Below are 27,386 nucleotides of genomic sequence, written 5' to 3'. Positions count from 1 at the left end.
ACTTCTGGTGTTGGGATAACCCTCCAGGCTGTTCCATACTGTGAGGAGGTGCTTTATACCACTACACCAGTTAGTCACTGGATGCCAGCCACCCTAGAGAGGGGAGGTGACCTTGCTTGAGTTTTCAGAGGCCATCCCTGTAGCCAGCAGCACTCCCAGGACCTGGGGTTACATCTTCTTTCCTGAAAGAAACCTGGGCAGCACTTCACAGCATCCACCAGAGAACAGCCAGGCTCCATGGACTCAAACTGACCTCAAAGGAATAAGTCTTGGGATTTTCTTCCTAGAAGCTAGGAGGTGTCCTGGAAAGAAAGAGCCACTCTCAAGGGCTCTGTGTTCTGGGGTTTCTGTTGATTTGTTCCAGGGGGAGGAGCCACCTGTGGGGAAGTGAACTCTGGGGATCAAGCCCACTGAGTGTGTAGGTACTTGAATATTCAACCCCACACCGTGCACTGGATAGCTAGTAGAGTGGCTGCAAGCTCAAACATATCACAGAGGGATTTGGGATTTTGTTGTAGCCCCTCTGCTCTCTGCTGTGGATCCAGAGCAAGTCATTGAGACTCCTTAATCTCAGTTTTCTTATGTTTTAAAAAAATTTACTAAAATTTAATAATTATAAAAGTTGTAATTTAATCTGACAGTAAAACACAAGAAGAAATATTAGAGTTGGTTTAGTGTATTATATATTTTAGCTTTGAAAGCCATAGGAATCAGTTATCCCATTTTTTTTTCCTATAAAAAAACCCTTTTCACAAAGCATTATGCACAAACAATTTTAATTAGAATATAATGATAGGATGATATTTCATAATTTTAAAATATAAAATGAAGTCAATGACTCCAAATAGTTATCTGCTGTAATGAGTTTGAGGGGAAATGTCATAATCTATCAATATATTGTTACAGACATAAAGTATAATCTTTCAATGTTTAGTGCCTGATGGGAGGAATCATGATAGAAAGGTCAATATGAAATAATTTGATTATAGTAGCAATATCTAACTTCTGAAATGCATCCATACTCTTTTGTATAATCATATTAGAGTCAAGTATATTTATTTTCCCATCTGTTATAACTGCTATTGCAAAGGAGAAAAACTATTGTTTATTTTCTGAGAGATATTCACAGAGCAATTCTGTTCTCTCCAGGGAACGTGTGCAAACCAATATAAGACCTAAATTCTTCACATAATATATAAAATGGAGAAGCCATTTCAGATTTATTTTTTGAAGTCTGGAATTCTGGCACTTTCCAATTAGGCACCAGTTCTTCATCCCTGTAATCTGGCTCAGAGCTGCTGCTCACTGTGGGCCTAAAGTAGCAGACAGGATTTCTGTTTAGGCTTCTTCTTTTCCACTGGTGTCTTTCTATTGATCTGTCTGACAAGGTCAGAAAATATCTCATTAACGTTGATCTTTGACTTTGCAGTAGATTCTAAAAGGCACAGTTACACCACTGTCTTGCTAAATGCTGACCCTGTTCTCTGCCAACTACTCGCTCATCTTCCAGGACACATTTATTGCCAACCAAAATCATTGGAATATCTTCTGTGTCCTTAACCTGTAAAATCTGTTCCCTCAGGTCCTGGAAGTCATTAAATGTGGACTGAGCTGTGATAGAATATACCAGTGCAAACCCTTGGCCATTCTTTATATGCAAATTCCTCATTGTTGTAAATTGCTCTGTTCCTGCTGTGTCCAGGATTTTGAGTATACAGTCTTGGCAATGTACTTCAACTTGCTTTCTGTAGGAATCTTCTACCGTTGGGTCATATTTTTCAACAAAATTTCCCTGAGCAAACTGAACTGTCAGAGCAGACTTCCTCACGCCTCTTGAACCAAGGACAACTAGCTTGTACTCACCTTTTGGGGGGTGGTCTGTTTAAATACTGAAAATCTCCTCTTCCCTTCTTTGGGCCTTGGTTCTTGCTCCAATTCTGGCTCTTCCTGGTGTATGCAGCCTTGGGAGCAGCAGCAGTGGTGAAGGCTTCAGAAGGCCTCAGTTTTCTTATTTGTAAGTAAAAGTAATAATAGAGTTGTGAGTAATAAAGGACCTAATATATGTTGATGGCTTAATATATGACTGCAGATGGTTAACTGTTTCTAGAATGACAATGATGATGAAAATAATAATAGTATTAAGAAACATAAAATAGGAAAGTTATTTTTAAAGGTCCTATTTTTCAACAATTAGTGCAATCTATATGGTGACATTAATGATAGCTACTTGAGCTTACAATAACACTTTCAGAAATATTACAGAGACTTTCCCCAGGTTCCTGGTTGGTATAGAGTGGGCTCCTGGGATGTCAGCTTTTGTGTGTGTCAATTGGGAGTAATATTATCACCCAGCTGTGATCATGTCTGTGACAGCGAATGGTAATGTTTTATGTAAGAGAGCAGGACTAAGATGATAGATATTGATTACTTATGACTGGAAACGCTTGAGAGGCATGACTCATGGTTGGTTGTTAGCGGTATGGTCCCTTACACACAATGATGTTAACAAGACAGGAACATATAGGTGGGAAGAGATTTGAATGAGATTTGTGAGACATAACAAATCAATTACAACCGGTGGACTTTTTTGGATCCTGATTAGAACAAACATACTACAAGGACACGTTTTGGACAACTGAGCATATTGAATGCAGAATGGGTATTAGATGATATAAAAGTAACTTATTGTAAACATTGTTAGATAAGATAGTGGCATTGTGGTTATGGATAAAAAGATTTCTTTATTCTTCTAAATGAACCACAAAATATATACAGATAAGATCACCTGGTTTCTTGTATTTAAAATCCTTTATAATAAAAGAGGAATATGCAAATTGACCCTAATTGCAGAATGACCGGTCACTATTATGTGCACTGGCCACTGGGGGCAGACGCTAAATGCAGGAGCTGCCCCTGGTGGTCACTACACTCCCACAGGGGGAGGTCCACTCAGCCATAAGCCGGGCTGATGGCTGCTAGGATAGTGGCAGTGGCAGGAGCCTCTCCTGCCTCGTTGGCAGTGCTAAGGATGTCTAACTGAGGCTTAGGGCCACATCTCTCGAGGGTTCCCAGGCTGCCAAAGAGATGTCTGACTACCAGCTTAGACCTGTTCCCCAAGGGGTGGCAGACCGTGAGAGGGAGCAGGCTGGGCTGAGGGATCCCCCTGCCGCCCGCCCCCGAGTGCATGAATTTTCATGCACTGGTCCTCTAATACTATAATAACTCCTTAGCTGATTTGGCTTGATGGATAGAGCTTCAGCCTACAGACTAAAGGGTTTGGGTTTGATTCTAGTCAAGGGCAACTGCATATGTTTATTCTAAATAGGGGGCATGCAGGAAGTAGTCGCTCAATGATTCTCTCTCATCATTGATGTTTCTATCTCTCTCTCCCTCTCCCTTCCTCTCTGAAATCAATAAAAACCCAAAACAAAACAAGAACTTTTTTGTGGCATACATGATATACAATAAAATGAAAGTATTTTATAAAAATAAAATAAAATAATAACAAAAGAAGGGGAAAGTGAATAGTTGAAACAGATTTAGAAAACTGGTTGTTGAAGCTGATAATGAATTTGTGGTAGTACTTTAAACTTTTTGTTGTTGTTTGCAACTTTTCATAATAAAATTCATATTTCCATAATAAAAGCACTAATTCAGCCCTGGTCTGTCTGCCTGGTGGCTCAGGATTGGTAGGGGGCCCAAATGGCTATAACTGGGGTGCTTAGTGTCTGTTGGAATCCAGTGTGGGGATGGCGGGGTTGGGAGCCAGCCTGACACAGTAGAGTCCCCTCACTCACCTGTACTGGCTCCTCCTGTCTTTGACAACCTTATCTGTAGCCACTGGCCCTCTGGAACTCCAGAAGTGATCATCCATCCTTAGAGGTTTCACTGGTTGTTTCCTCTGAAGTCCAGGATAAGGCCGATATGAGGATTCCACCTTTTCTATGTGAGGGGAACAGACAAGGCAGTGGTCAGATTAGCATCCCCTGTCTGGCCTCTTCTGCACCTTAAGCTATAACATGGAGGGGTTCTTCTCAAGGCTGGTATTCCTGGCCTTTGGAAGGTGTGTGTCAGTAGCCTCTGTCCATGCTCCTGGGGCTTCCTACCTGCTATCTGAGGAGGCCCAATCCTGTTATCCCCTGATGCCACCCTTGCCCACTGTTACAGAAGGCATTTCTATTCCAGAATCCACAGAAAGGTAGCTTATGAGAAAAACGTGGCCCTGAAGGTGGATGGGCAATGATGAAAAGGGATTCCCAGGCCTCAGAGGCCAGCATGGACCAGAGCCTGAGACATGCCAGAGATGAGCTGGAGAGGAGCAGCCTCAGCCCCTGAGTCTGGGAGGGAGGAAATCAGAGATCTTGCCAGGTTCCAAGTGTGGAAGACCTTGCATGGAGCGAGGCCTCTCTAGTTGGGAATTTTGCCATGCCTCACCCCAGAGGCAGGAGCATGGAGGGGATGGCCTTTCATATTCTCCTCACCCCTGTCCCAATTAACGGTGCTCCCAGCCTGGCCCCTTCAGAGTACCTGCTTCTGATGTCTGCAACTGGGGTGGAGATGTGCCATCACTCCTCTGTGGTCCACACAGGACAATCTCAGAGACTGTTTCACGTGGTTCCCTAGACACAGAATTGGTCATTCTCTCTGAGATCTTGGAGGAAGTTGTGGCTGTCTATGTGACATCCCCACTTAATTTCAACCCATCTGAATTTGAACTCATGGCCTTCATCTGACGTTCTCGCATAGATGCTGTCTTTGTGATGGCTTGCATCCACCCCTCCATCCATGCAGGAACTGGGATGCAGTCCTGACTCCTGGCTCCCTCTGAGAGTTGATTGGCCACTTGTCACTGGCTCTAGTATAGTTCTCCTTTCTAGTCCCTTCTCTCAACCTCCACTGCCTCCACCTCCAGCCAAGGCCCTGGCATCTGTGGCTCAAACCACTGCATCCTCCCCTTGTAGGTGCCCTCTTCTTCTCTTGACTCTCTCCAGGCCATTTCTACACAGCAGCTGGTCTTCAATTTGATCCTGACTCATCACTTAGCTACTGAAGCCCTGAAATCTTTTTTTTTTTTTTTTACTGCTTTTGAGGTAGAAGCGAAAGTCATTAACATGGCCCAAAGGCCTCTTTGCCTCTCAACTTCCTGCCACCCCTCAGCTCCAATCCCACCTCTGCCACTCTCCCTGCTCACTCACTTCTAATCCAGTGCTGCTGAAAGGCCCTGTCAAAACACAGATTCTGATTCAGCAGGTCTGGAGTGAGGCTTGAGATTTGGGTTTTTTAATGAGCTCTGAGGTGATGCTGATGCTGACACTGCTGGTCCATGGTCCACACTTGGAATAGCAGTGTTTCTGGTACCTGGCATCCTTCCATTCCTCAAAGGAGCTGAGAATAGAGCCTCTACCTCTGTCAGGAATCTACCCACTTGAGGCTCAGCCGAGCCCTCCCACCTTTTATAACTCAGCTCAGGTCCTTTGGACAGACTCAAAGAGGCCATCAGAGCATTCGCGCTGACTCAGGCACAATGATTCATGCTGTGGATCACCTGGGTCTGTGTCCCTGCTGAGTTAATTCCTGGGTGTTGGGCCCATATCCATGGTCTTGTGCCTAACACACTGTGGGTTTGAAGGCAATATTTGTTCTCTGAGGTATGGCTCCTTCTAAGGCCTCCTAATGTCTTCTGCCACATTAGGTGAGGCCGAGGAATAGGGACCAGGGCATAGATGTATTTTGCAGTCACAGGAGAAAACATACCAAAATGAAGGCCCATGGGGCTGCAGCCAATTCCCAGCAGGAAATTGTATTCTCCTGTTCCCAGTATTCCCCTCCGCTGGGCTGCATGCATGGGTGTTTATATGTGTGGAGATTGAATGAGGTTGGTCTGTCCCCTCCGAAGCTCTCTCTGCTTGTCCTTATCTCCCCCTCAACATCATTGCTTTTCATGTTACAAATCTTACCCACTCACTGATACACATTTCTTCTTTTTTTTTAACCTCCTAATCATCTCATGGAAGGGTTTAAACAGAGAAGGGGCATAATCTTGTTTGAACTAAACAAACAAAGAAACAACCTCATTCTGGCTGCTGTGGTTTCCCAGCTTCTTCTTGCTTCTGTCTGTCTCTACCTCCAACCTCACCCATTCCCACTTCTGGCCCATGTTTCTGGAATAGCCTGTAGGAGTCAGCCGTGGGCCTGGGTCAGCTCGAGGGAGTTCTATGTCTCATCCTTACCAACTACCAATATTCACAAGCTGAGGCTTCTCCTGCTGCAGGAGACTCAGCATCTTTTTCACCTCCTCACTCAGCTGAGTCTGGTCCAGCCTGCAAAGCAAAAAGGAAGCTTAGTTATCCAGGGACCCCCACATGATCTCAAGGGCCTCAGGGCCCAGAATCATGGAACATTCCAGGACCTGTAGGAACCTGTTGTGGGTTGGGTTCCTTAAAAACACATTCTATGATGGAAAGTAGAGTTGAGTTAGGAGGTTTATTAGGGAGTGTTCTTGGGTCAACACCAGGGCAAAGGGAATAACAGGACTGGGTAGAGTGACATGTTGGGCTGTGATGCAGTCCCAAGGAGCACAGCTGACTCTGTGGGGCTTCTGATGTGGGAATGACCCTCCAGGGCTGTCCATACTTGGAGGAGGGTCCTTATACCACTACACCAGTCACTGGATGTAAGCCACGCAGGAGGACAGTGACTTTGTGTGAGATGGCTCTAGTTGGCAGAGGCCATCCTTGTAGCTGGCAGCACTCTCAGGGGTGTGGGGTGGGTCTTCTTTCCTGAAAACAGACTCAGCAGCACTTCACAGCATCCACCAGAGAACAGTCAGTCATGGCTTCAAACTCACCACACCAAACTAGGTCCTGAGATTTCCTTCCTAGAGGCTAGGTGGCTTCCTAGAAAGAAAGAGCCCGTTTCCATTCTCACAAGCCCTGTGCTCTGGGGTTTCTGTTGGATTTGGGATAGCTGCTGCCCTCTCTGGGCCTCCATGTCCTCACCTCCAACATGGAGTAACCTATTATGAGCCATGGACAAGGTAGGTGTGAAGACCCTGAACCTGTAGAGGGCACAGACCTTCCTGCTGTCAGAGCTGTTCTCCCTTGGGGAGGGGATGACCCATGATGAAGTGGTTGTTCCTTTCATCCCAGTCCCAGGGCCCTAGGAAGGAAGGAGGCAGAAACCTTCGCAGGACGTGTTAGAGCTACTGTGAGGCAAACAAAAGTAACAGGTGAGGAGTAACAGGTGAGCAGGGCATGGATACAGACCTACTGCAAAGGCCCAGCTCTGGAGATAGTGATAGCCACACATGCTCAGAGGGGAGGAGGTTGGGTGGTGGTAGACCTATAGGATGGGGTGCTCTTGGTTGTGAAGGGTCAGAGTGGGCTCTGGGAGGACCCACATGTAGAGTGTTCACTTTCTGCTGCTTTAGGTTTGAGAAAGGAGGACTCTCAGAGGGAAGGCTGAGAGTCGGCTGGAGCCTTGGCCAAGACTCCAGCCGTCTCAAGGCCTAAGTCAGTGGCGGATATGGTAGGGGAGGCAGGCTGCCCATGCATTTTTCTGCTCCCTTACTTCCCCTGTCCATTTCAGGGCCCCCACACCCCTTCCCATCACTCTCCCTCCCCTTCCCTGTCCTCTGCCCAGAAATGACCCAGGGCCTTACCCCAGGTTCCTGAGTTGGCAGGCAGGCTGCCTGAGCCCTTCGCAGAGCAGCGTTACACCGAGGTCGCCCAGGTCGTTTTGCTGCACGTCTAGCTCTGTCAGGCTGGAGCTGGTAGCCAGCATGGAGGCCAGGTCCTTGCAATAGTCATTCGTGAGGCCACAGTTGACCAGCCTGTGGGAGAGATTTGCAAGTCCTGAGGGCCCTCTCCTCAGGGTAACTGGGGTCTGGTTTCCATTTCTAGTACTGTGGTCCTTTTGGGGTCCTTGGTGATATTAACAGAGGAGAAACACATGTCTGGAACATTTTACTTAAATTTTATTTTTTATTTTTGGGGAAAGAATTATGGGGGAGGATGGCAGTAGGGTGGAAGAGGTTTATGGGGGGACAAAGGATGATCTATGTAATACCTTCAACAATAAAGATTTGAAAAATAAATAAATGAAAATAAGAGACCAGCAAAAAAAAAAAAGAAATTTATTTTATTTTAAAAAATATATATTTTATTGATTTTTTACAGAGAGGAAGGGAGAGAGATAGAGAGCTAGAAATGTCGATGAGAGAGAAACATCCACCAGTTGCCTCTTGCACACCCCCACTGGTGATTTGCCTTCAACCAACGTACATGCCCCTGACCAGAATCGAACCTGGGACCTTTCAATCCGCAGACCAACGATATACCACTGAGCCAAACTGGTTTCAGCAAGAAATTTATTTTAAATCCTCACCAAGGATATTTTCGCCATTGATATTTAGAGAGAGTGGAAGGGAGGAGAGGGGGGAGAGAGATAAGGGGAGAAATACTGATGTGAAAGATAAAAGAATTGGTTTCCCCCTGCAGGGAGCCCCAGTTGGGGCACCGGGAATTGAAGCTGCAACTGAGGTTCTCACCCTTAACTGGAAATTGAACCCGTGACCCTTCAATTTGGGGGTCAATGCTCCAACCACTGAGCCAAATTGCCAGAGCATGGGAGATTTTCACTTCTCCTGCAGCCAAGGAGCCACTCATCAACATTTCTCACTCCTGTGTAATTCTTACCAATGCTTTCTACTCTCCACATCAGCATTGTACAATTAACTAACCCAACCTTCCAGTTGTGTACTGGGCCTAATTGTTAACCACATCAGCCCTTCCAAATGCCCAGTTAGCTGACACAGGGTGCTTTGGTGGAGTTCAACATGAGGGTGTGTATCTGCTCCCAACCCCATTCTCCCATCTTACCTAGTTCTCACTTTCTCTGTGACTTATAATCTTAGGGTAACTATCTCCCCTCCTGTGGCTGCACACCCCTCAAAGTAATGTCAATGATGAGCAATTATAGCTGCAGCTGTGGGGTGGAAGGAATAAAGTTTTATATCTTAGTAGCTTTGATTTCATTTCTTTCCTGATGTTTGAGCAAGATCACTGCATTTTCATTTTGTACAGATCCTACAAACTATCAAGCTAGTCCTGAAAGGAGGAATTGATGTTTTTTGGTTAGGTAGGAAAGTCTAGTTTAGAATACACTGAATTTGAAGAGTCCCTAGCACATCCTGGAGGAGGGTATGGTTTTTCAGTCCTGAGTTGAAGATGGAAACTTGGCAGGTACCCACTGAAAGGGGTCTGGGATGCAATTGTGGAAAGGCTCTGAATGAGGTGGAGGACACTAAAATTAAGATACCTAGGAATAAATTAACAAAGGCGGTAAAAGACCTATATGCAGAAAACTACAGGACATTGAAAAGAGATAGAGGAAGACATAAACAGATGGAAGAACATACCATGTTCATGGATTGGTAGAATCAACATCATTAAAATGTCCATACTACATATATTTTGTATCCTGCTACATTGCCAAATTAATTTATTGTGTGGCAATTTTAAAAATACATACATATGTATTTTAAAAATATTACCACACTTAATAAATTAATTTAGCAATGTAGCAGAATACAAAATTAACACCCAGAAATGTATGGCTTTTTAATACACCAATAATGAACTCACAGAAAGAGAAACTGAAAAACCAATCCCATTTATCATTGTGCCAAAAAAATTAAGATATCTAGGAATATGCTTAACTAAGGAGATAAAAGACTTGTACTCAGAAAACTACAGGACATTGGGAAAAAAAGATAGAGGAAGGCATAAACAAATAGAAGAATATACCGTGTTCATAGATTGGTAGAATCTATGTCATTAAAATGTCATATTACCCAAAGCAATCTATAGATTCAATGCAATCCCCATTGATTTTAGAGAGAAAGGGAGAGGGCGAGAGAAAGATAGAAACATTAATGATGAGAGAGAATCAGTGATCAGCTGCCTCCTGAATGCCCCCTACTCAGGAGTGAGCCCACAACCTGGGCATGTGCCTTTGACCAGAATTAAACCAGCGGCTCTTCAGTATGCAGGCTGATGCTCTATCCACTGAGCTAAACCAGCTAGGGCAAGTCTAATAGTTTGTGTTTTTTTTTATGGAATATTTGGGGTTTTCTATGTACAATATCATGTCATCTGTGAATAAAGACAGTTTTACTTCTTTTTCAATTTGGATGCTTTTTAAATTTCTTTTTCTTGTCTGATTACTATGGCTAGCATTTCTAGTACTATGTCAAACAGGAGTGGTGAGAGTGGGCATCCCTGTCTTGCTCCTATTCTTAGGGGAAATGGTTTTATTTTTTGCCCATTGAGTGTGATGGTGGCTGTAGGTTTGTCATATATGGCCTTTATTATGTTGAGATATGTTCCCTCTATTCCCACTTTGCTGAAAGTTTTTTTTTTTTTTTAAATAAAAAATGGGTGTTGGATTTTTTCGAATGCCTTTTCTGTGTCTATTGATATGATCATGTGATTTTTGTCTTTCAATCTGTTTATGTGAGGTTTCATGTTTATTGATTTGTGAATAATGTACCAACCTTGCATCCCTGGAATAATCACACTTGATCATGGTGTATGGTTTTTTAAAATATATTGCTGGCCTGGGAGCATATCTATGCAGCATCTACTTACTCTGCTGCCATTTTTTATCCTCCAGACTACTTCTCTTGTATAGAATAGTTTTAGTTTTTTAATGAAAATTGGTACCTCTCCTTTCTTCCCTCTGAAGTTTTGCATTCACTTCTGTGTTTCTATGTCTCTGGAACAGTTTCTATGTCTCTGGAGAGTTCTTATATACCTCTTTCCCTATATACACAGCCACCCCCATTATCAACATCAGCCAGGAGAGTAGTAAATTTGTTGGAATCACTGAACCTACATTGACACATCATAATCACCCAAAATCCATAGGTTACATTATGGCTCATTTTTTGTGCTTTATATTCTATGGTTTTTTGAAATAAAAAATGACATGTAGCCAAAACCGGTTTGGCTCAGTGGATAGAGCATTGTCCTGTGCACTGAAAGGTCCCAGGTTTGATTCCGGTCAAGGGCATGTACATTGGTTGGGGGCACATCCTCCATGGGGGGTGTTCAGGAGGCAGCTGGTTGATGATTCTCTCTCATCGATGTTTCTAACTCTCTATCCCTCTCCCTTCCTCTCTGTAAAAAATCAATAAAATATATTTTTTAAAAATGACAGGTATCCACCATTATAGTGTCATATAGAGTAGTCACTCTGCTCTGCCTATTTATCTCTACCTCCCCAAATGCCTGGCAATCATAGATCTTTTTACTGTCTTCATATTTTTGTCATTTTAAGAATTTCACATTGTTGGAATAATATAGTATATAGCTTTTCAGATGTACTTTTTTTTCAACAAGTAATATGCAGTTAAGGTTCACTCATTTTTTTCATAGCTCTAGGGTTCATTTTTTTTCACATGATGAATAATATTTCAATGTATAGATATACCATGATTTATTTATCTGCTCACCTACTGAAGGACGACTGATTGCTTTCCAGGTTGGGCAATTACAAATAAAACTGACATAAACACCATTGTGCAGATTTCTGTGTGGGCCTAGGTTTTCAACTCATTTGAGTAAATACCAAGGAGCAGGACTGCTGGATCAAATGGTAAGGGTGTGTTTAGTTTACTAGGATTGTGCAAAATGGCACTATTATTTTGCATTCCCACTAGCAATATATAAGGGTTCCTTTTGCTCCACAATCTTGTCAGCATTTGGTGGTGTCAGTGTTCTAGATTTGTCAGTTCTAATTGGTGACTAGATGTGTCCCTTATTTCTAAAATCTAGGCATTGATAATATACATTTCCCTGTAAACACTGATTTAAAATAGTTGCATCAAATACATGTTTGTTTGTTTTTTAATTCATCTCAAAGCATTTTAAATTTCCCTTGTGATTTCTCTTTGACCCATTGTGTATTTAGGAGTATGTTGTTTCATTTCTGTGTATGTGTAAATTTCCTACATTTTCCTTTGTTATTGAGTTCCAATTTCATTTCATTATGTTCAGGTAATATAATTTGCATGGTTTCAATTCTCTTAAATTTGTTGAGATTTGTTTTATGGGGCATCTTATTTTTGCACAGAAGTTAATTTGATACTTGCTTGACATCTCTCATTAGATATCTCAATAAAAAAAAAACAAAAAACCCCCCCTGAAGATTTTGCACAAAATCACACCCTGGACATTCCATCCCACATTTACCCCTCTTTCAGTATTTCTATCTCAGTGAAGGTGCCACTATCCCATGCATATCTCTGGCCTGAACCTAAGATTATCTTCTGTAGCTCTATCTCTCTTTCTCCATAATTCAAAGCTATTGGATTTTACTTTCTTTTTAGATTTCTTAAATCCATTCACTTTTTTCCCCATTTCTGTGGCCGACACCATAGTCCAAGATACAACTATTTCTTGTAGAAACTATGGTAATTTTCCTTAATGAAACCTCTCACCATTTTTATTGGAAAATTGAAACTTTCATATGAATTGGTTTCCTAACCTTTCCTGTGCTGTCCTTCATTCCCGGTTTTATATGGCAGTCTGTGTCTACTTTGTAAACATACTGATTTTTATCAGCCTTTTAATTATAATCACATTGCATTAGAAAAAACAACCCCAAATTCCAACAGGGCCATGCATAGACAGTCTTAAATCATGATCTCTGAAGTAAGGGACACCTTTCTCTCTATTCTTCAGCCTCATTTATCTGCTTTCAATTCCATAACAGCCCATTCACCCTCCTGCCACAGGGCCTTTGAACTTTCTGCCATCCTGCATCAACTAGGTGAACCCTCTGTATTCTTTCCATGTCCTTCAATATTCACTTTATTCAAGTTGTTTTCCACTGGAGGCCCTTATCTGGGCCTGTAATGACACATTTGTTTGCGTGGTTAATGTCATTCACTTGCAAGTTCTGTGGTAATAGAATCCTGTCTGTATTTGCTTATTGCAGTACCCATGGTCAGAGAGGGGATCAATAAATGTTTGTTGGATACACGGATTTTTAAGGATGATCACTTAGTAAGTTCTATAATGTCTAATGACTCGGATATACATCTGGAACTAATATAATATTGTATGTCAACTGTAATTGAAAAATAAAAATTAATGTTAAAAGCCTAAACAAAAACAAAGACCACCCACCCATCCTAGACACAACTTCTATCTTGTATCTCCTGTCCATCCCTGTTTCAGATCAGAACCCAGGCCAGACTCACCTCAAGGTCTCCAGGTGACAGTGAGGACTTTTCAGGGCATCACAAAGACTCTGTACTGCAGAGCAGCTCAGAGAGTTCCCACTCAGGTCCAGCTCCTGCAGGCTTCCAGGGACTTTGAGAAGAGAGAAGAAAGTCTGCCACCAGCAATCTGTAAATAGGCCCCAGTTGTGCCTGAGGGAGAGAGAGAGAGATAGGGTAGATGGGACAGGTGTGTGTGGGGGTTCTTATGTGCACACTGTGCTGAACACCATGGGATTTGGCTCCTCTGAGTGCCAGGCTGCATAGGGCAGGGCTATTGCCAGGGGTTATCAGTCTCTGGAACTGCCTCTCTGCTCCCACCACCCTGGGCTAATTGCTCCCTTCAGTGATGTTTCTCATGGTGCAGCCCTTGCCATTCTACACTGAGGTGCTCATTTAGTGTGTCTGTTTCTGCCTCAGTCTGGGAATTTCTTGTGGGCTGAAGCAGATGTTCATTTTTTTATTTAAAAAAATCTTTAGTGTCCAGCTTAAGGCCTGATAAAGACCTTGGGGATACAGACAGTCTTCCTCTCATCAATGCAGACATGTCTTTATTGCTTTGGCATGGATTTTGTAAAGTTACAGTTTCCAGAAAGGAAAGGAAGAGATGGGAGGTGGGAACAGAATCTGGGCGAGTTGGTTTAAAGATAGTTTTGTGATGGATTTTTGTATATTACTACATACTATACTGTTGTCCAGATTGGCTTGTGTGGGTCCATATAGCCTTCCCATAATTGCAAGAACGTATAGAGGTTCCTCAGGTGAGAGATGGCAAAAGGGAATGTTCTGGGAGAGAACATTTACAGAATATGGGAGAGGAGGATGAGCTTTGTTTGAAAGTTATAGGATAGATTGTCTTGTATAATTTCCACCAATTTAAATTTTATATTTCACACACTATTTAAGTGATTTTATCTACTCCCAAATAGAATAGATTTTTATTTATTTCAAGATGCAAACTGCAATCTCAATTTTATTGCCAAATAAATCCACCTCGATAGCCAAGTAGCACCTTGACCCAATATGTCCCCAATTCAATTCATCTTTCCCTTCATGTCTGTGGACCTGGGATTAACTAGTAAGTGCTCAGTCTATTATCCCTTTCTTTTTGGGCTGTTCTGCATTTTTCTGTCCGGGATAATGAGGGTCAGGCTCTGGGCTGTGATTGTATACCCACTCCCTAGCCGAAATCCAGCGCTGGTCAGAACACACTCCCCGGGAACCAGGTTCCCTGGTCCACCTGTCTGTGGGGATGCCTACAGGTGTGATCACCCATGTGTTTCTGATGCTCAGGAGGAGAAGGGAACGCCTTTCTCTAACTTACTGTCCATGGGAGATTAGACTCAAGGCCCACTTTTGTGGAACACACAGTCGGCCATTCCCTGCACCACACCTCTGGGATGTCTTCTTAAGAATCTACAGGCCCTAGGGTTTGCTCAGGACCTATGTCCCAAGTGCCTAATTTTTTATTGCAATACTGTTTGGCTGCAATGCAAATTAGAAAATAGGTCCCAATGGCTGAGAATGGTACTTTTGATTTCCAAAATCTCAGTGATCTTGGCAACTTCTGCTGCCAATAGACCAGGTGGTCTGAGGTCCCAACTTCTGCTGCCAACAGGCCAGGTGGTCTGAGGTCCCATACGATCAGGCATTTTTACACTTAAGGACACATCCTTTTCTCTGCTACAGCTGCCCACCGTCACAGATTTTTCTTCCTCACTCTAAGCCCTCCAAATCCCCTCCCCCATCTCAAATCCTCCTCCTTCACCACTTTTGATCCTACTGAACATCCCCCAGGCCCAGCCTACAGCTCCCCAGTCTCAGCAGCCTGAGAGTCTGCCACCCTACCCACTGCCACCATCCTATCTCATACCTGCTCTGGAACAGGTTTTTGGCTCTCTTTTTCCTTCAACTCTGACACTAGCCTTAAAGTGCTCCCTTCGGGAGATTGCTGGCACTAAATCTAGCTTCATGCCCAGGGCCACATGAATACCCTCTGCTGGCAGGTTCCTGCCTTCCCAGGCCAAGCAGATGCTGTCCCTAACAGGGACCTACAGAATGGAGCTATCAGGAAGGGCAGACAGGCCACAGGTCTTGATGGTTCTCTGGCTGATAGAAGGACTAAGAAAGGCAGCCCAGAACGCAGTTAATTATAAAAAATTAGCAGAGGTCACCCATGAAAATCCAGCAGTCTTTTCTCTCACCTTACACAGGCCATCAAAAAATACATCAACCTTGACCCTATAGGCCCAGAAGGAACTAAAATCCCAAAGAGACCTTTAAAAATCAACCTTTAAGGTTTTTAATAATAGAGACAAAGAAACCCAAACCCAAAACTAAGACGAAATCTGGCCAAGGCTGAGGCCCAGATGAGGGCCTTTTAGTTCTTAGCCATCACTCTCATAAACCCCAAATAAAGTGCCAGTCCTCCAACCAAGGGTAAGTCAGGAGCTAAGTTTCCTCCGGGATCATGCTTCAAATACAACAAGAAAGTACACAGGACCAAGTCCTACACAAACCCAAGACCCCTGCCTAGGCCCTGCCCAGGGTACAGGAGGGAAGGCCACTAGAAATCAGACAGTAAATAGTCCGGCCTCTCCAGGTCAGACCTCAGCAAGGCCACCCCCTGGATCCGGTTTGGAGCTCCCAGACCTTCTGGGACTAGCCACCGAAGACAGAAGCTGCCCAGGCCCCGAGAGGGCCCCACACACTTACATCACCAGGACAGAGCCTTGGGTAATGATTGTGGTGGCAGGTAAGCTGATGTCCTTTTTAATTGACACGAAGGCCACTTATTCTGCCCTCTCCAAATTTTCTGGGACCCTTGTCCCCTCCTCAGTCTCTATTATGGGGTTGATGGAGCAGTCTCACAGTCATTAGCTACCTCACCTTACACTGCATCTTACTAAATACCCCCTTATCCATTCTTCTTGCCCAACAGGAGTGGTACACGCATGCCCTCATAAAGCCCAGTTGTCTTAAATGACAGTCACCTACTTCAGTTTCACTCTCATCCCACAAAGCTGTGACATTCCTCAGATTACAAACACCTTATCTCCTCCATGACTGTCTCCTCCTCTAAACAAGAACACTCTCCTTTCTCAGACTTGCTAGATACTCTCTTCTCTGTGTTCCCAACCTCAGTCTTTTAAAAAAATTCCTCTATAACATGACATGGCAAAGAGACTCTTCACTGAACTTTTAGATCCCAAGGCCAGCATTCTCACTCCTTTAATGCTCTGAAAACTGCTCTGACCTTAATGCCTTCTCACCCTCCTTTTCCAAAGAACAACTTTCTTTACTGCAAAACTACAAATGTTTACTTAACAGTCTGGCTACTATAAGAAGCTGAACTCATCATCACCCAAACCTTAGCATGTTATATTTAAGGAAAAATGTGGCAGTTTTAAATCCAAGCAGCTAGAGGCCTGGGAGAAGGCTGCTGGGCGTGCTCCCTCCTCCCCCTGACTTTTTTCCAGTTTCATATGCCTATACATAATTTTCCAAAGTTTTGGAAACTTAAAAGCTTTAGAGCATTGCTGGGTTAAATGATAAACATCTAAATATTTCAATAAGTTTTAAGTTCACCTGATTTTAACTTTTATTATAGAAAATCTGTAAGATAAATTTAGAACTGTTAATGTAATGTCTTACACTTTATTAAAAGTATATTTATTTTATTAAAAAATGTATTTTATTGATTTCTTACAGAGAGGAAGGGAGAGGGACAGAGAGCTAGAAACATTGATGAGAGAGAAACATCAACCAGTTGCCTCCTGCACACCTCCTACTGAGATGTGCCCAAAACCAAGATACATGCCCTTGACCAGGATTGAACCTGGGACCTTTCAGTCCACAGGCCGATGATCTATCTACTGAGCCAAACCAGTTTCGGCAAGGTATATTTCTTAAAAGTGAGAATGTTCATAAATGTCAATTTAAGAAATGTTGGTTGTTTATTTTTTTATTATCATTGAAAAATTAAGGTTTAAATATTGTATGGTTTTCATAATAGAGGATATAAGGCATAGATATGCATTTTTAAAGGAAAAAGAAAGTGAGTTAAAGTTGTAAGAATGTTTATGAAAGTTGTAAAAAGGTTCATGAGAGTTATAGAAGGTTTGTAGGAAAAATGTTAAAAGGAAGTTATATAAATGACACAGGCCAGTAAGCCACAACAAGCAGAAAAGAGAAACTGAGATAGTAAGACAGTAGTCCACAACCATCTAGTAAATCCTATCTTCCTAAACCAAGGACACTTAAAAGTAAATAATTTAAGAATAAAACTCATTTTGGTGTATTAGATGACAACCCTCTAATGTCTCTTTCCTTCTACCAGACCAGTGGTCGGCAAACGGCGGCTTGCGAGACACATGCAGCTCTTTGGCTCCTCCCTTGAGTGTGGCTCTTCCACAAAATACCACATGCAGGCATGCATGTACAGTGTGATTTAAACTTTGTGGCCCATGTATAGAAGTCGGTTTTCAGCTATCAAAAGAAATTTTAATCGTTGTACTGTTGATATTTGGCTCTGTTGACTAATGAGTTTGCCGACCACTGCACCAGACCATTTGCCATAACTCTTTAATTTTTTTAAGGTTTTTTTTTTTTAAAAATATATATTTTATTGATTTTTTTTGCCCCCGTCCCTCCCTCTCATACATACCCTCCCTCCCCAGAGTTTTATGTCCATTGGTTGTACTTATATGCATGTATACAAATCCTTCGGTTGATCTATTATCTCTTCCAGATCTTCCTCCCCTCCCCACTATAATTTGACAGTCTGCTTGTTGCTTTACTATCTCTATATCTGTCTTTTGGTTCATCAGTTTATGATGTTCTTTATTATCCATAAATGAGTGAGGTCATGTGGTGTTTCTCTTTCATTGATTGGCTTATTTCACTCAGCATGATGTTCTCCAATTCCATCCAGGTTGCTGCAAATGATGAGAATTCCTTCTCTTTTATGGCAGCATAGTATTCCATTGTGTAGATGTACAATAGTTTTTGGATCCAATCATCTGCTGATGGGCACCTAGGCTGTTTCCAAATTTTGGCTATTGTAGATTGTGCTGCTATGAACATAGGGGTGCATATATCCTTTCTGATTGGTGTTTCTAGTTTCTTGGGATATATTCCTAGAAGTGGGATTACTGGGTCAAATGGGAGTTCCATTTTCAGTTTTTTGAGGAAACTCCACACTGTTCTCCACAGTGGTTGCACCAGTCTGCATTCCCACCAGAAGTGCACGAGGGTTCCTTTTTCTCCGCAACCTCGCCAACACCTGTCATTTGTTGATTTGTTGATGTTGGCCATTCTGACAGGTGTGAGATGGTACCGCATTTTTGTTTTGATTTGCATCTCTCGGATAATTAGTGACTTTGAGCATGTTTTCATGTGCCTTTTGGCCTTCCTTCTGTCTTCTTTTGAAAATATTCTATTTAGGTCCATTGCCCATTTTTTAATTGGATCATTCATCTTCCTTTTATTTAGTTGTATAAGCTGTCTGTAAATGTTGGAGATTAAACCTTTATCAGCGGTATTATTTGCAAATATGTTCTCCCACACCGTGGGCATTCTTGTTGTCTTGTTGATGGTTTCTTTTGCTGTAAAAAATCCTTTTATTTTGATGTAGTCCCATTTGTTTATTTTCTCTTTAGCTTCCATTGCCCTAGGGGCAGTATCAGTGAAGAAGTTCTTTTGGCATACGTCTGAGATTTTGCTGCCTGTGGATGCTTCTAGTATTTTTATGGTCTGATGTTTAAGTCCTGTATCCATTTTGAGTTTATTTTTGTGAATGGTGTAAGTTGGTGATCTAGTTTCATTCTTTTGCATGTGTCTGTCCAATTTTCCCAACACTATTTATTGAAGAAACTGTCTTGACTCTATTGTATATTCGTGCCTCCTTTGTAAAATATTAATTGAGCATAGTGATTTGGGTTGATATCTGGGTTCTCAATTCTATTCCATTGATCTATATGTCTGTTCTTGTGCTTGTACCAGGCTGTTTTGAGAACAGTGGCTTTGTAATATAGTTTGAAGTCTGGTATTGAGAACCCTCCTACTTTACTCTTCTTTCTCAGGAAGTTGTGGCTATTTGGGGTCTTTTATTGTTCCAAATGAACTTTTGGAGAGTTCTTTCTAGGTCAGTGAAATATGTCGTTGGTATTTTAATGGGGAGTGCATTGAACCTATAGATTGCTTTAGGAAGTATGGACATTTTGATGATGTTGATTCTACCAACCCATGAACATGGTATGTTCTTCCATCTCTTTACATCTTCCTCAATCTCTTTTTTCAGTGTCATGTAGTTTTCCACATATAGGTCATTTACTTTCTTAGTTAAATTTATTCCTAGGTATCTTAATTGTTTTGGTGTGATGGTAAATGGAATTGCTTTTTTAGTCTCTGTTTCTGTAGTTTCACTGTTGGTGTATAGAAATGCCATGGATTTCTTGGCATTAATTTTGTATCCTGCTACATTGCCAAATTCATTTATTAAGTCTATTAGTTTTTTAATGGAGTCTTTTGGGTTTTTTATGTACAATATCATGTCATCTGCAAATAAGGATAACTTTACTTCTTCTTTTCCAATTTGGATGCCTTTTATTTCCTCCTCTTGTCTAATTGCAATGGCTAGTACTTCCGGTACTATGTCATACAGGAGTGGCAAGAGTGGGCATCCCTGTCTTGTCCCTGTTCTTAGAGGGAATGGTTTTAGTTTTTGCCCATTGAGTATAATGTTGGCTGTGGGTTTATCATATATAGCTTTTATTATGTTGAGGTATGATCCTTGTACTCCCACCTTGTTAAGAGTTTTTATCAGGAAAGGGTGTTGGATTTTATCAAATGCTTTTTCTGCATCAATTGATATGACTATATGATTTTTATCTTTCAATTTGTTAATGTGATGTATCACGTTTATTGATTTGCGGATATTGTACCATCCTTGAATTCCTCGAATAAATCCTACTTGGTCATGGTGTATGATCTTTGTGATGTTCTTCTGGAGTCGATTTGCTAGAAATTTGTTGAGGAGTTTGGCATCTATGTTCATGAGGGATATTGGCCTGTAATTCTCTTTCATTGAGTTGTCTTTACCTGGTTTTGGTATTAGGGTGATGCTGGCTTCATAGAAGGAGTTTGGAAGTGTTCCTTCCTCTTGGATTTTTTTTGAATAGTCTGAGGAGGATAGGTTTTAGTTCTTTCTTGAATGTTTGGTAAAACTCTCCTGTGAAGCCATCTGGCTCTGGGCTTTTGTTTGCTGGAAGCTTTTTGATGACTGTTTCAATTTCTTCCCAAGTCACTGGTCTATTGAGATTTTTACATTCTTCCTGATTGAGTTTTGGAAGTTTGTATTTTTCTAGGAATATGTCCATTTCCTCCAGGTTGTTCAGTTTGTTGGAATAGAGTTGTTCGTAGTATTTTGTAACAATCCGTTGTATTTCGGTGGGGTCTGTTGTTATTTCACCTCTTTCATTTCTGATTTTGTTTATTTGTGTCCTCTCTCTTTGTTTCTTGGTTAGCCTGGCTAGAGGTCCATCTATCTTGTTTATCCTTTCAAAGAACCAGCTCTTGGTTTTGTTGATCTTATGTATTGTTTCTTTGGTCTCTATGTCGTTTATCTGTGGTTTGATTTTTGTTATTTCCTTCCTTCTGCTTACACTGGGCTTTTCTTGTTGCTCTTTTTCTAACTCTTTGAGTTGTAGAGTTAGATCATTTGTTACCATTTTTTTCTAGTTTTTTGCAATAGGCTTGTAAGGATATGAACTTTCCTCTCAAAACTGCTTTTGCTGTGTCCCATAGATTTTGGATTGTTGTGTTTTCATTGTCATTTGTTTCCAGGATGTTTTTAATTTCTTCCTTGATTTCTCTGGTAACCCAGTCCTTGTTTAATAGCATGCTGTTTAGTCTCCATGTGTTTGATTTCTTTGTATTATTTTTATTGTAGTTAATTTCCAGTTTTATGCCATTATGATCTGAGAAGATGCTTGATATGATTTCTATCTTCTTGTGTTTGAAGAGACTTTGCCTATGTCCCAAAATGTGGTCTATCTTTGAGAATGTCCCATGTGCACTTGAGAAGATTGTATATTCTGTGGCTTTGGGGTGGAATGTTCTGAAGGTGTCAATTAATTCCATCTGGTCTAGTGAGTCATTTAGGATTGATATTTCTTTGCTGATTTTTTGTTTAGATATTTGTTGAAGGGTGACAGTGGGGTATTAAAATCTCCTACTATGATTGTATTGCTGTTAATCTCTCCCTTAAAGTCCTGCAGCAGTTTTTTTTTAATGTATTTGGATGCTCCTGTATTGGGTGCATATATATTTACCAGGGTTATTTCTTCTTGTTGGATTGTTCCCTTTAGTATTGTGAAGTGGCCTTCATTATCTCTTGTTATGTCCTTCACTCTGAGATCCAATTTGTCAGATATAAGTATTGCTACCCCAGCTTTTTTTCATTTCCATTTGCCTGGAAAACTTTTTTCCATCCCTTCACCCTCAGTCTGTGTGCATCTCTTTTTCTGAGGTGGGTTTCTTGTAGACAACAAATGTATGGGTCTTGTTTTCCTATCCAATCTGACACCTTATGTCTTTTGATTGGAGCATTTAATCCATTTACATTTATGGTTATTATTGATAGGTACTCATTTGATGCCATTTTTATTCTATACCCGTGTTTCTTCTTCACTTCCTATTTCTTTATTTTTACAGTAGACCCTTTAGCATTTCTTGCATTGCTGGTTTGGTGGAGATAAATTTCTTCAGTCTTTTTTTGTCTGTGAAGCTCCTGATTTCCCCTTCAATTTTGATTGATAGCCTTGCTGGGTACAGTATTGTTGGATTCAGACCCTTCCTTTGCATGACTTTGTATATTTCATCCCATTCCCTTCAGGCCTGATATGTTTCTGTTGGGAAATCAGTTGCTATTCTGATGGGTGTTCCTTTGTATGTAACTTTCTGTCTCTCTCTGGCTGCTTTTAAGATTCTTACTTTGTTGTTGTTGTTTGCCAATTTAATTATAATGTGCCTTGGCGTCTGTCTTCTGGGATTTATTTTGCTTGGGACTCTGTGAGCATCTTGGATTTGAGTGGGTTTTTTCTTCTCTATCTCAGGAAAGTTTTCTGTCATTATTTCTTGAAATACTTTTTCCATGTCCACCTCAGTTTCCTTTCCTTCTGGAACCCCTATTATTCGAATATTATTTTGTTTTGTATTGTCCCAAAGCTCCCGTAGGCTCTCCTCCTGCTTTTTAATCTTTTTTTTTCTAGAAGCTGCTCTAATTGGGTATTTTTTTCCATCTTGTCTTCTAGCTCACTGATGTGGTCCTCTGCTTCATCTAGTCTACTCTTGATGCTTTCTATTGAGTTCTTCATGGTAGTGATGTCATTTTTCATTTCTTCTTGGTTCTTCTTCAATTCCTCTTGGTTCTTCTTCAATTCCTCTTGGTTCTTCTTTAATTCCTCATGATTCTTCTTCAGTTCCTCATGGTTCTTCCTTATTTCTTCTTGGTTGTTGTCAAATTTCTCTTCCATTCTTTTTAGCCATCCTATGATCATTACTCTGAATTCTTGCTCTGGTAAGCTGCATGCCTCTGACTCGTTTACTTCCTTTTCTGGTGATGCCTGCTTTTCTTTCATGTGCGGGCTATTTCTCTGTCTCCCCCATGGCCTCTCTTTTCAGGATGCCTGGTTATGTGGTGTTCTTCTCCTGCGCTGATTTAAAGGTACAAAATACAAAACTACCAGGTACAACACAAGAGGCACTTAACAGGAATGTATTTACAATATTAATAACTTCTAATAGAGGTGACCACCACTTAAAGGCAAATTAGGGGATAGGAGAGAAGGAAGAAAGGTAAAAATAAAATAAAGAAAAATTTAAAAAAATAAATAAATAAGTAAATTAAAAAAAAGAGGGATAAAGAGATAGAAAAAGATGGGAAAAAAAGTAATGACAAAATGAAGTTGGAAAACAGGGAAAAAAGAAAAAAGATAGATAGATAGATAGATAGATAGAGAGAGAGAGAGAGAAAACAGTCTAAAAGAGAAATGTGAAACAAACTATATATATATGGAAAATTCCCATAGAACCACCACTAAACCCAGCCAATGCCAGTAACAATACTTGGAGATTAATACAAAGTACAATATCCACTATTATTAAGCAAGGCTATGATATACAGAACTAAAAAAAACAAATTAAAACAGAGGATTAAAAAAAAATACAAAGCAACAATAACAACACAGGAATAAGCATAACCATTTCACTAAAAAGCATAAAAATTCACAATAATCAACATTCACAAACAATGAGAAAAAGATAGAGAGGGGAACAGTTTTTTTTTTTAACTAGTTAATAAAGTGCAGAGAGTGGTATTTATACACTTGGATAAGGGGTTGGAACTTAGGTCTATAAGTATAGTGACAGCTTTAGCAGGGGGTATACAGAAAGAATAGAGGAAAAACTAAAGCTGGAAAGGGATAGGATAAACAGGAGACTAAAAGGGTCGAGTTGAGATAGGGTTGAATGATGCTATAGTAGAGATTAAAATAGAATGAAGATTGCTCCTAATGTAAAAAAAAAAAAAGGAAACAAAAATTGCAAAATTGCAGTAGTAATAGTGATGATAGAGATTGAAAAATGTAATAATTGAATAGGTAAAATCAAGTAAGGAAAAATGAAAAAAATTCGTTTCTTAAGTCAAAGATGTAACAAATGAAAATTAAATAAAGAATAGTAAAATTAGCATAAAAATGTCCAGTAGTGAACATTCACTTCCTCTGTTATTGTATTTGGCACGCCTGATTCTCAGATCAGACAGTCTTGCAGTTCCCAGCATTCCACTGTACCTCAGTTTTGTAAGGTAGTCCTTAATTTTAAGTAGGCTATATCTTAGTTATTTGTGTCCATTTATTTTTGATTAATTAAAAGTAAAAAGTAAAAAAAAAAAAAAAAAAAAAAAGGCAATTTCTACTTAAGTCTCTAGGTTGCAGTGTTTCCTGTTTGACCTCCCAGTATTTTTGGTTGCTCTGGCCTTCTTTCTCTATGGCTCTAGCTGGCAGAGTGCCAACTGGCTCCCAGACTATCTCTTCTGGCTCCAATCCCTTGTTTCCAGGAAGGCAATTTCCCCCTGCAATTTCCCCCAATATGCCCACTGGGCAGTCCTTCCCGAGTATTCAGGAGCAAGGGGGTGAAGGGGATCAGGTACCAAAGTGTCCAGATGTTCTGCCCTTGGTGGGACAGCCGCGATTCTTAACAATCTGTCCCGTGTCCCCTGGCGTTTTAAAAAAGTCCCGCTTCTGGGGAAGATTATATGTCAAACCCAGCACTGGGTGTCGCTGGGCAGGATTCTCGCTGCAGCCTTCTTAGGGTGCAGCTAGGCACGGGCTGCCGCGCGGAGCTCCCAGCTACAGTGGAGGCTGGGCCTCACGGGAGCTCCGCAGCTACTGCTGCCTGCGCCACGGGACCCAGATCCCTCATGCTATCCCCGCAAACTCTGACCTTTCCCTGGGTGATTGAAGAACTCACTTGAATCCACGTGTTTGCGCCGATTGGGGCGTCACAGCTGCTCGATGGACTCCTCTGCTGTGGGTTTTCCAGGCCTCAGAGAAGCTCCTCCTTTCCTGGTGAGGGAGTGTAGTGGAAATTCTTGGAGAAAGAGAGTGTGGGGGTGCGGGAAGAGATTAGACAAAAATCTTACACCTATGGACGATGATAGGGGGTGGGTGGGGGAGGGAGTGAGGGCATGGGGTGGGGTGGGAACCAGGTGAGGGGAGCTACAGGGGGAAAAAAGAGGAACATCTGGAATAATCTGAACAACAAAGATTAAAAAAAAGAAAAAAAGGGAATAGAGCTCTAACTTAGCAGAAACTAAGTTTGTTCTACAAGCCTAAGCTTTGCAAAATGTGCTCCCCTTGAGCAAATATCTTACATGAACTTCTGAGACTACAACTCTTGCATAGCCCAGATACATGCATCAACAGACGCCTCTTGCAGCCCAGTCCAGATACATATGTCAGCAGAAGCCACCTGCAGCTCTCCCTAAGCACCTAAAAAAACCCTTCTTCCTCTCCCATTTGGGGCTGACTTCTTTCCTGAACTCAGCCCATCTGCACCCAGACACCTTAAGTAAATATAGTTTTGACTACATTAAGCCTTGAGTCAGTGCTGTGCAACCTTGGCCTAACTCAGAACCTTTCAGTGTTATTATATTAGGCTACCTAATAACATAAGAAGAAAGTCTCAATATAAAAATAAAGAGCCCTAGAGCATCAGCCTGCAGATTGAAGGGCCACAGGTTCAATTTCGGTCAAGGGCAGATACCCAGGTTGCATGCTTGATCCCCAATAGAGGGCATGCAGGAGGTAGCCAAAAAATGATTTTTTTTCATCATTGGTGTTTCTTTCTCTCTTCTCTCTTCCTCTCTGAAATCAATAAAAATATATTTAAAATAAAAATAAAGGAATAAAGCTGATTGTGAAATAAAATGTATAGTATGGCTCAGTTTTGCTCTAAAATGTCCATAAAAATTAGACAAGAGGATATATAGCTAAATTTATAATGATGGTCACCTATGAGTGATAGAAATTGGGTTGATTTTAATTTTGCTTATTTGCATGTTCTCATTTTTCTATAATGAACATTAGTTTGATATTAGAAAAAAATATTGTAAATCTATATATATAAAAGCCTAAGCAACTGTCAGACCCTTTGACTGTCCTACTGGTAGCTATGACACCCAATGACCACCAGAGGGCAAATGCTCCAACTGGTAGCTATGATGTACACTGACCACCAGGGGCAGATGCTCAATGCAGGAGCTGCTTAGTTGCAGTGACTTGACAGCTGCAGTTCTCGGGTGACACAACTGGAACCAAAGAAGAGGGAGCCCGATTCTGGGGTGAGTCACCCAAGAACCACCATCTCGAAATCCAGGACCCCTCGGGGGATGTCAGAGAGCTGGTTTCAGCCCGATCCCCACAGACCAGGCCAAGGGAGCCCACCTGTGCATGAATTCATGCACCAGGCCTCTAGTCTGAAAATAAAATACCCAGGACTACCATTTCTTTATCTGAGACTACGAATCAGGTCCACTTGAGTGATCCCCCTTCTTAAATTATGATTTCACCTTGTCCCTGCCTCTCTTACCAGGGACTTTGCATGCTGTTCTAGTTATTAGATGGATATCTATCTTCTCTTCCAGATTTGAGTTTGTAGTGGACAGGGCTGTGCTTTACTAATCTGTGATCTTTAGGAGCTGGTGTAAAATCAGTGCTTTAATACACATTTACAGAGTGAATCGTTTAAAGGGGAGTTAGACACCTCAAAGTACTAAAAGATCAAAGCTGCCCCTGAGGTATGGGACCTCGATGTAGAAGTTAACAGTGTTACTGGTGCTGTAGGGTAATTTGAGAAATCTACTCTGTCATACTACTCAGATGGTTGGTTTCAGCAGAGTACCTGGGGCAATAGTGCATCATTGAAACAAATAGGGAAGTTAGTTTTGTAGAGAAAAATAAAGACTCCTTTTCAGATAGACACATTCTGAGGTGACAGGGGAGAACTTAAGCCCAATGTCATAATCAACAGCAATCAAGGGGGTGCCTGAAGCAGCTGAGTGAGCTGTTCCATGAAGGAAGCATGTGTGAGGGAGAAACAGAGGCAGGTGGGCTGGGTGGAGGGTAGCTGATATTGGCATAGGGTGGAAGTGCACCCAGGAGAGAAGGTGGCCATCGTGACAGAGACAGGAAGAGAAGCAGCAGTGCAAGGCAGGGGCACAGCAGGCTTACCAGAATGAGGGAGGGAAAGTCACATGGTCAGATACTGCAGCAGAAGATCCTATGTCAGGGGTCCTCAAACTTTTTAAAGTGGGGGCCAGATCACGGTCCCTCAGAGAGCTGGAGGGCCAGACTATATGAACTACTAATTCCTACTGTAACACCTCGGCTGCGCTCACTGCCCAAAAAACCTGGTGGGCAGGATCAGACTCCTCTGCGGGCCGCATGTGGCCCTCGGGATGTAGTTTGCAGACCCCTGTTATGTGGACAGAGAATGGAGGTCAGAATTCACTGGTCACATCAATCCTTTAGCCCCTGGT

General features: G+C 41.6%; 1 protein-coding gene and 1 pseudogene across 3 annotated transcripts in view; both read right to left on the bottom strand.

Moving 5' to 3' along the window:
• Positions 1–27,386, bottom strand: part of LOC311611240 (NACHT, LRR and PYD domains-containing protein 1-like) — a 55,926-nt gene that overhangs the window by 20,086 nt on the left and 8,454 nt on the right. For both annotated transcript variants that reach the window (XM_084863175.1, XM_084863176.1), the window contains exons 4-10: positions 24,818–24,937; positions 13,268–13,438; positions 7,661–7,831; positions 6,231–6,320; positions 4,528–4,619; positions 3,798–3,942; positions 1,864–2,007 (exon numbers count right to left, since the gene is read on the bottom strand). In XM_084863175.1, coding sequence (XP_084719301.1) covers positions 1,864–2,007; positions 3,798–3,942; positions 4,528–4,619; positions 6,231–6,320; positions 7,661–7,831; positions 13,268–13,438; positions 24,818–24,937 — 933 coding nt within the window. The remainder of the gene's footprint in view (positions 1–1,863; positions 2,008–3,797; positions 3,943–4,527; positions 4,620–6,230; positions 6,321–7,660; positions 7,832–13,267; positions 13,439–24,817; positions 24,938–27,386) is intronic.
• LOC311611303 (ras-related protein Rap-1A-like) lies at positions 1,220–1,858 on the bottom strand (annotated as a pseudogene). The gene has a single exon. The product of its transcript is annotated as a ras-related protein Rap-1A-like (transcript).

This window comes from Pipistrellus hanaki, assembly GCF_964339955.1.
Source record: "Pipistrellus hanaki genome assembly, chromosome: 16".
Classification (NCBI taxonomy): domain Eukaryota; kingdom Metazoa; phylum Chordata; class Mammalia; order Chiroptera; family Vespertilionidae; genus Pipistrellus; species Pipistrellus hanaki.
This window is presented reverse-complemented; position numbering and strand designations above follow the sequence as displayed.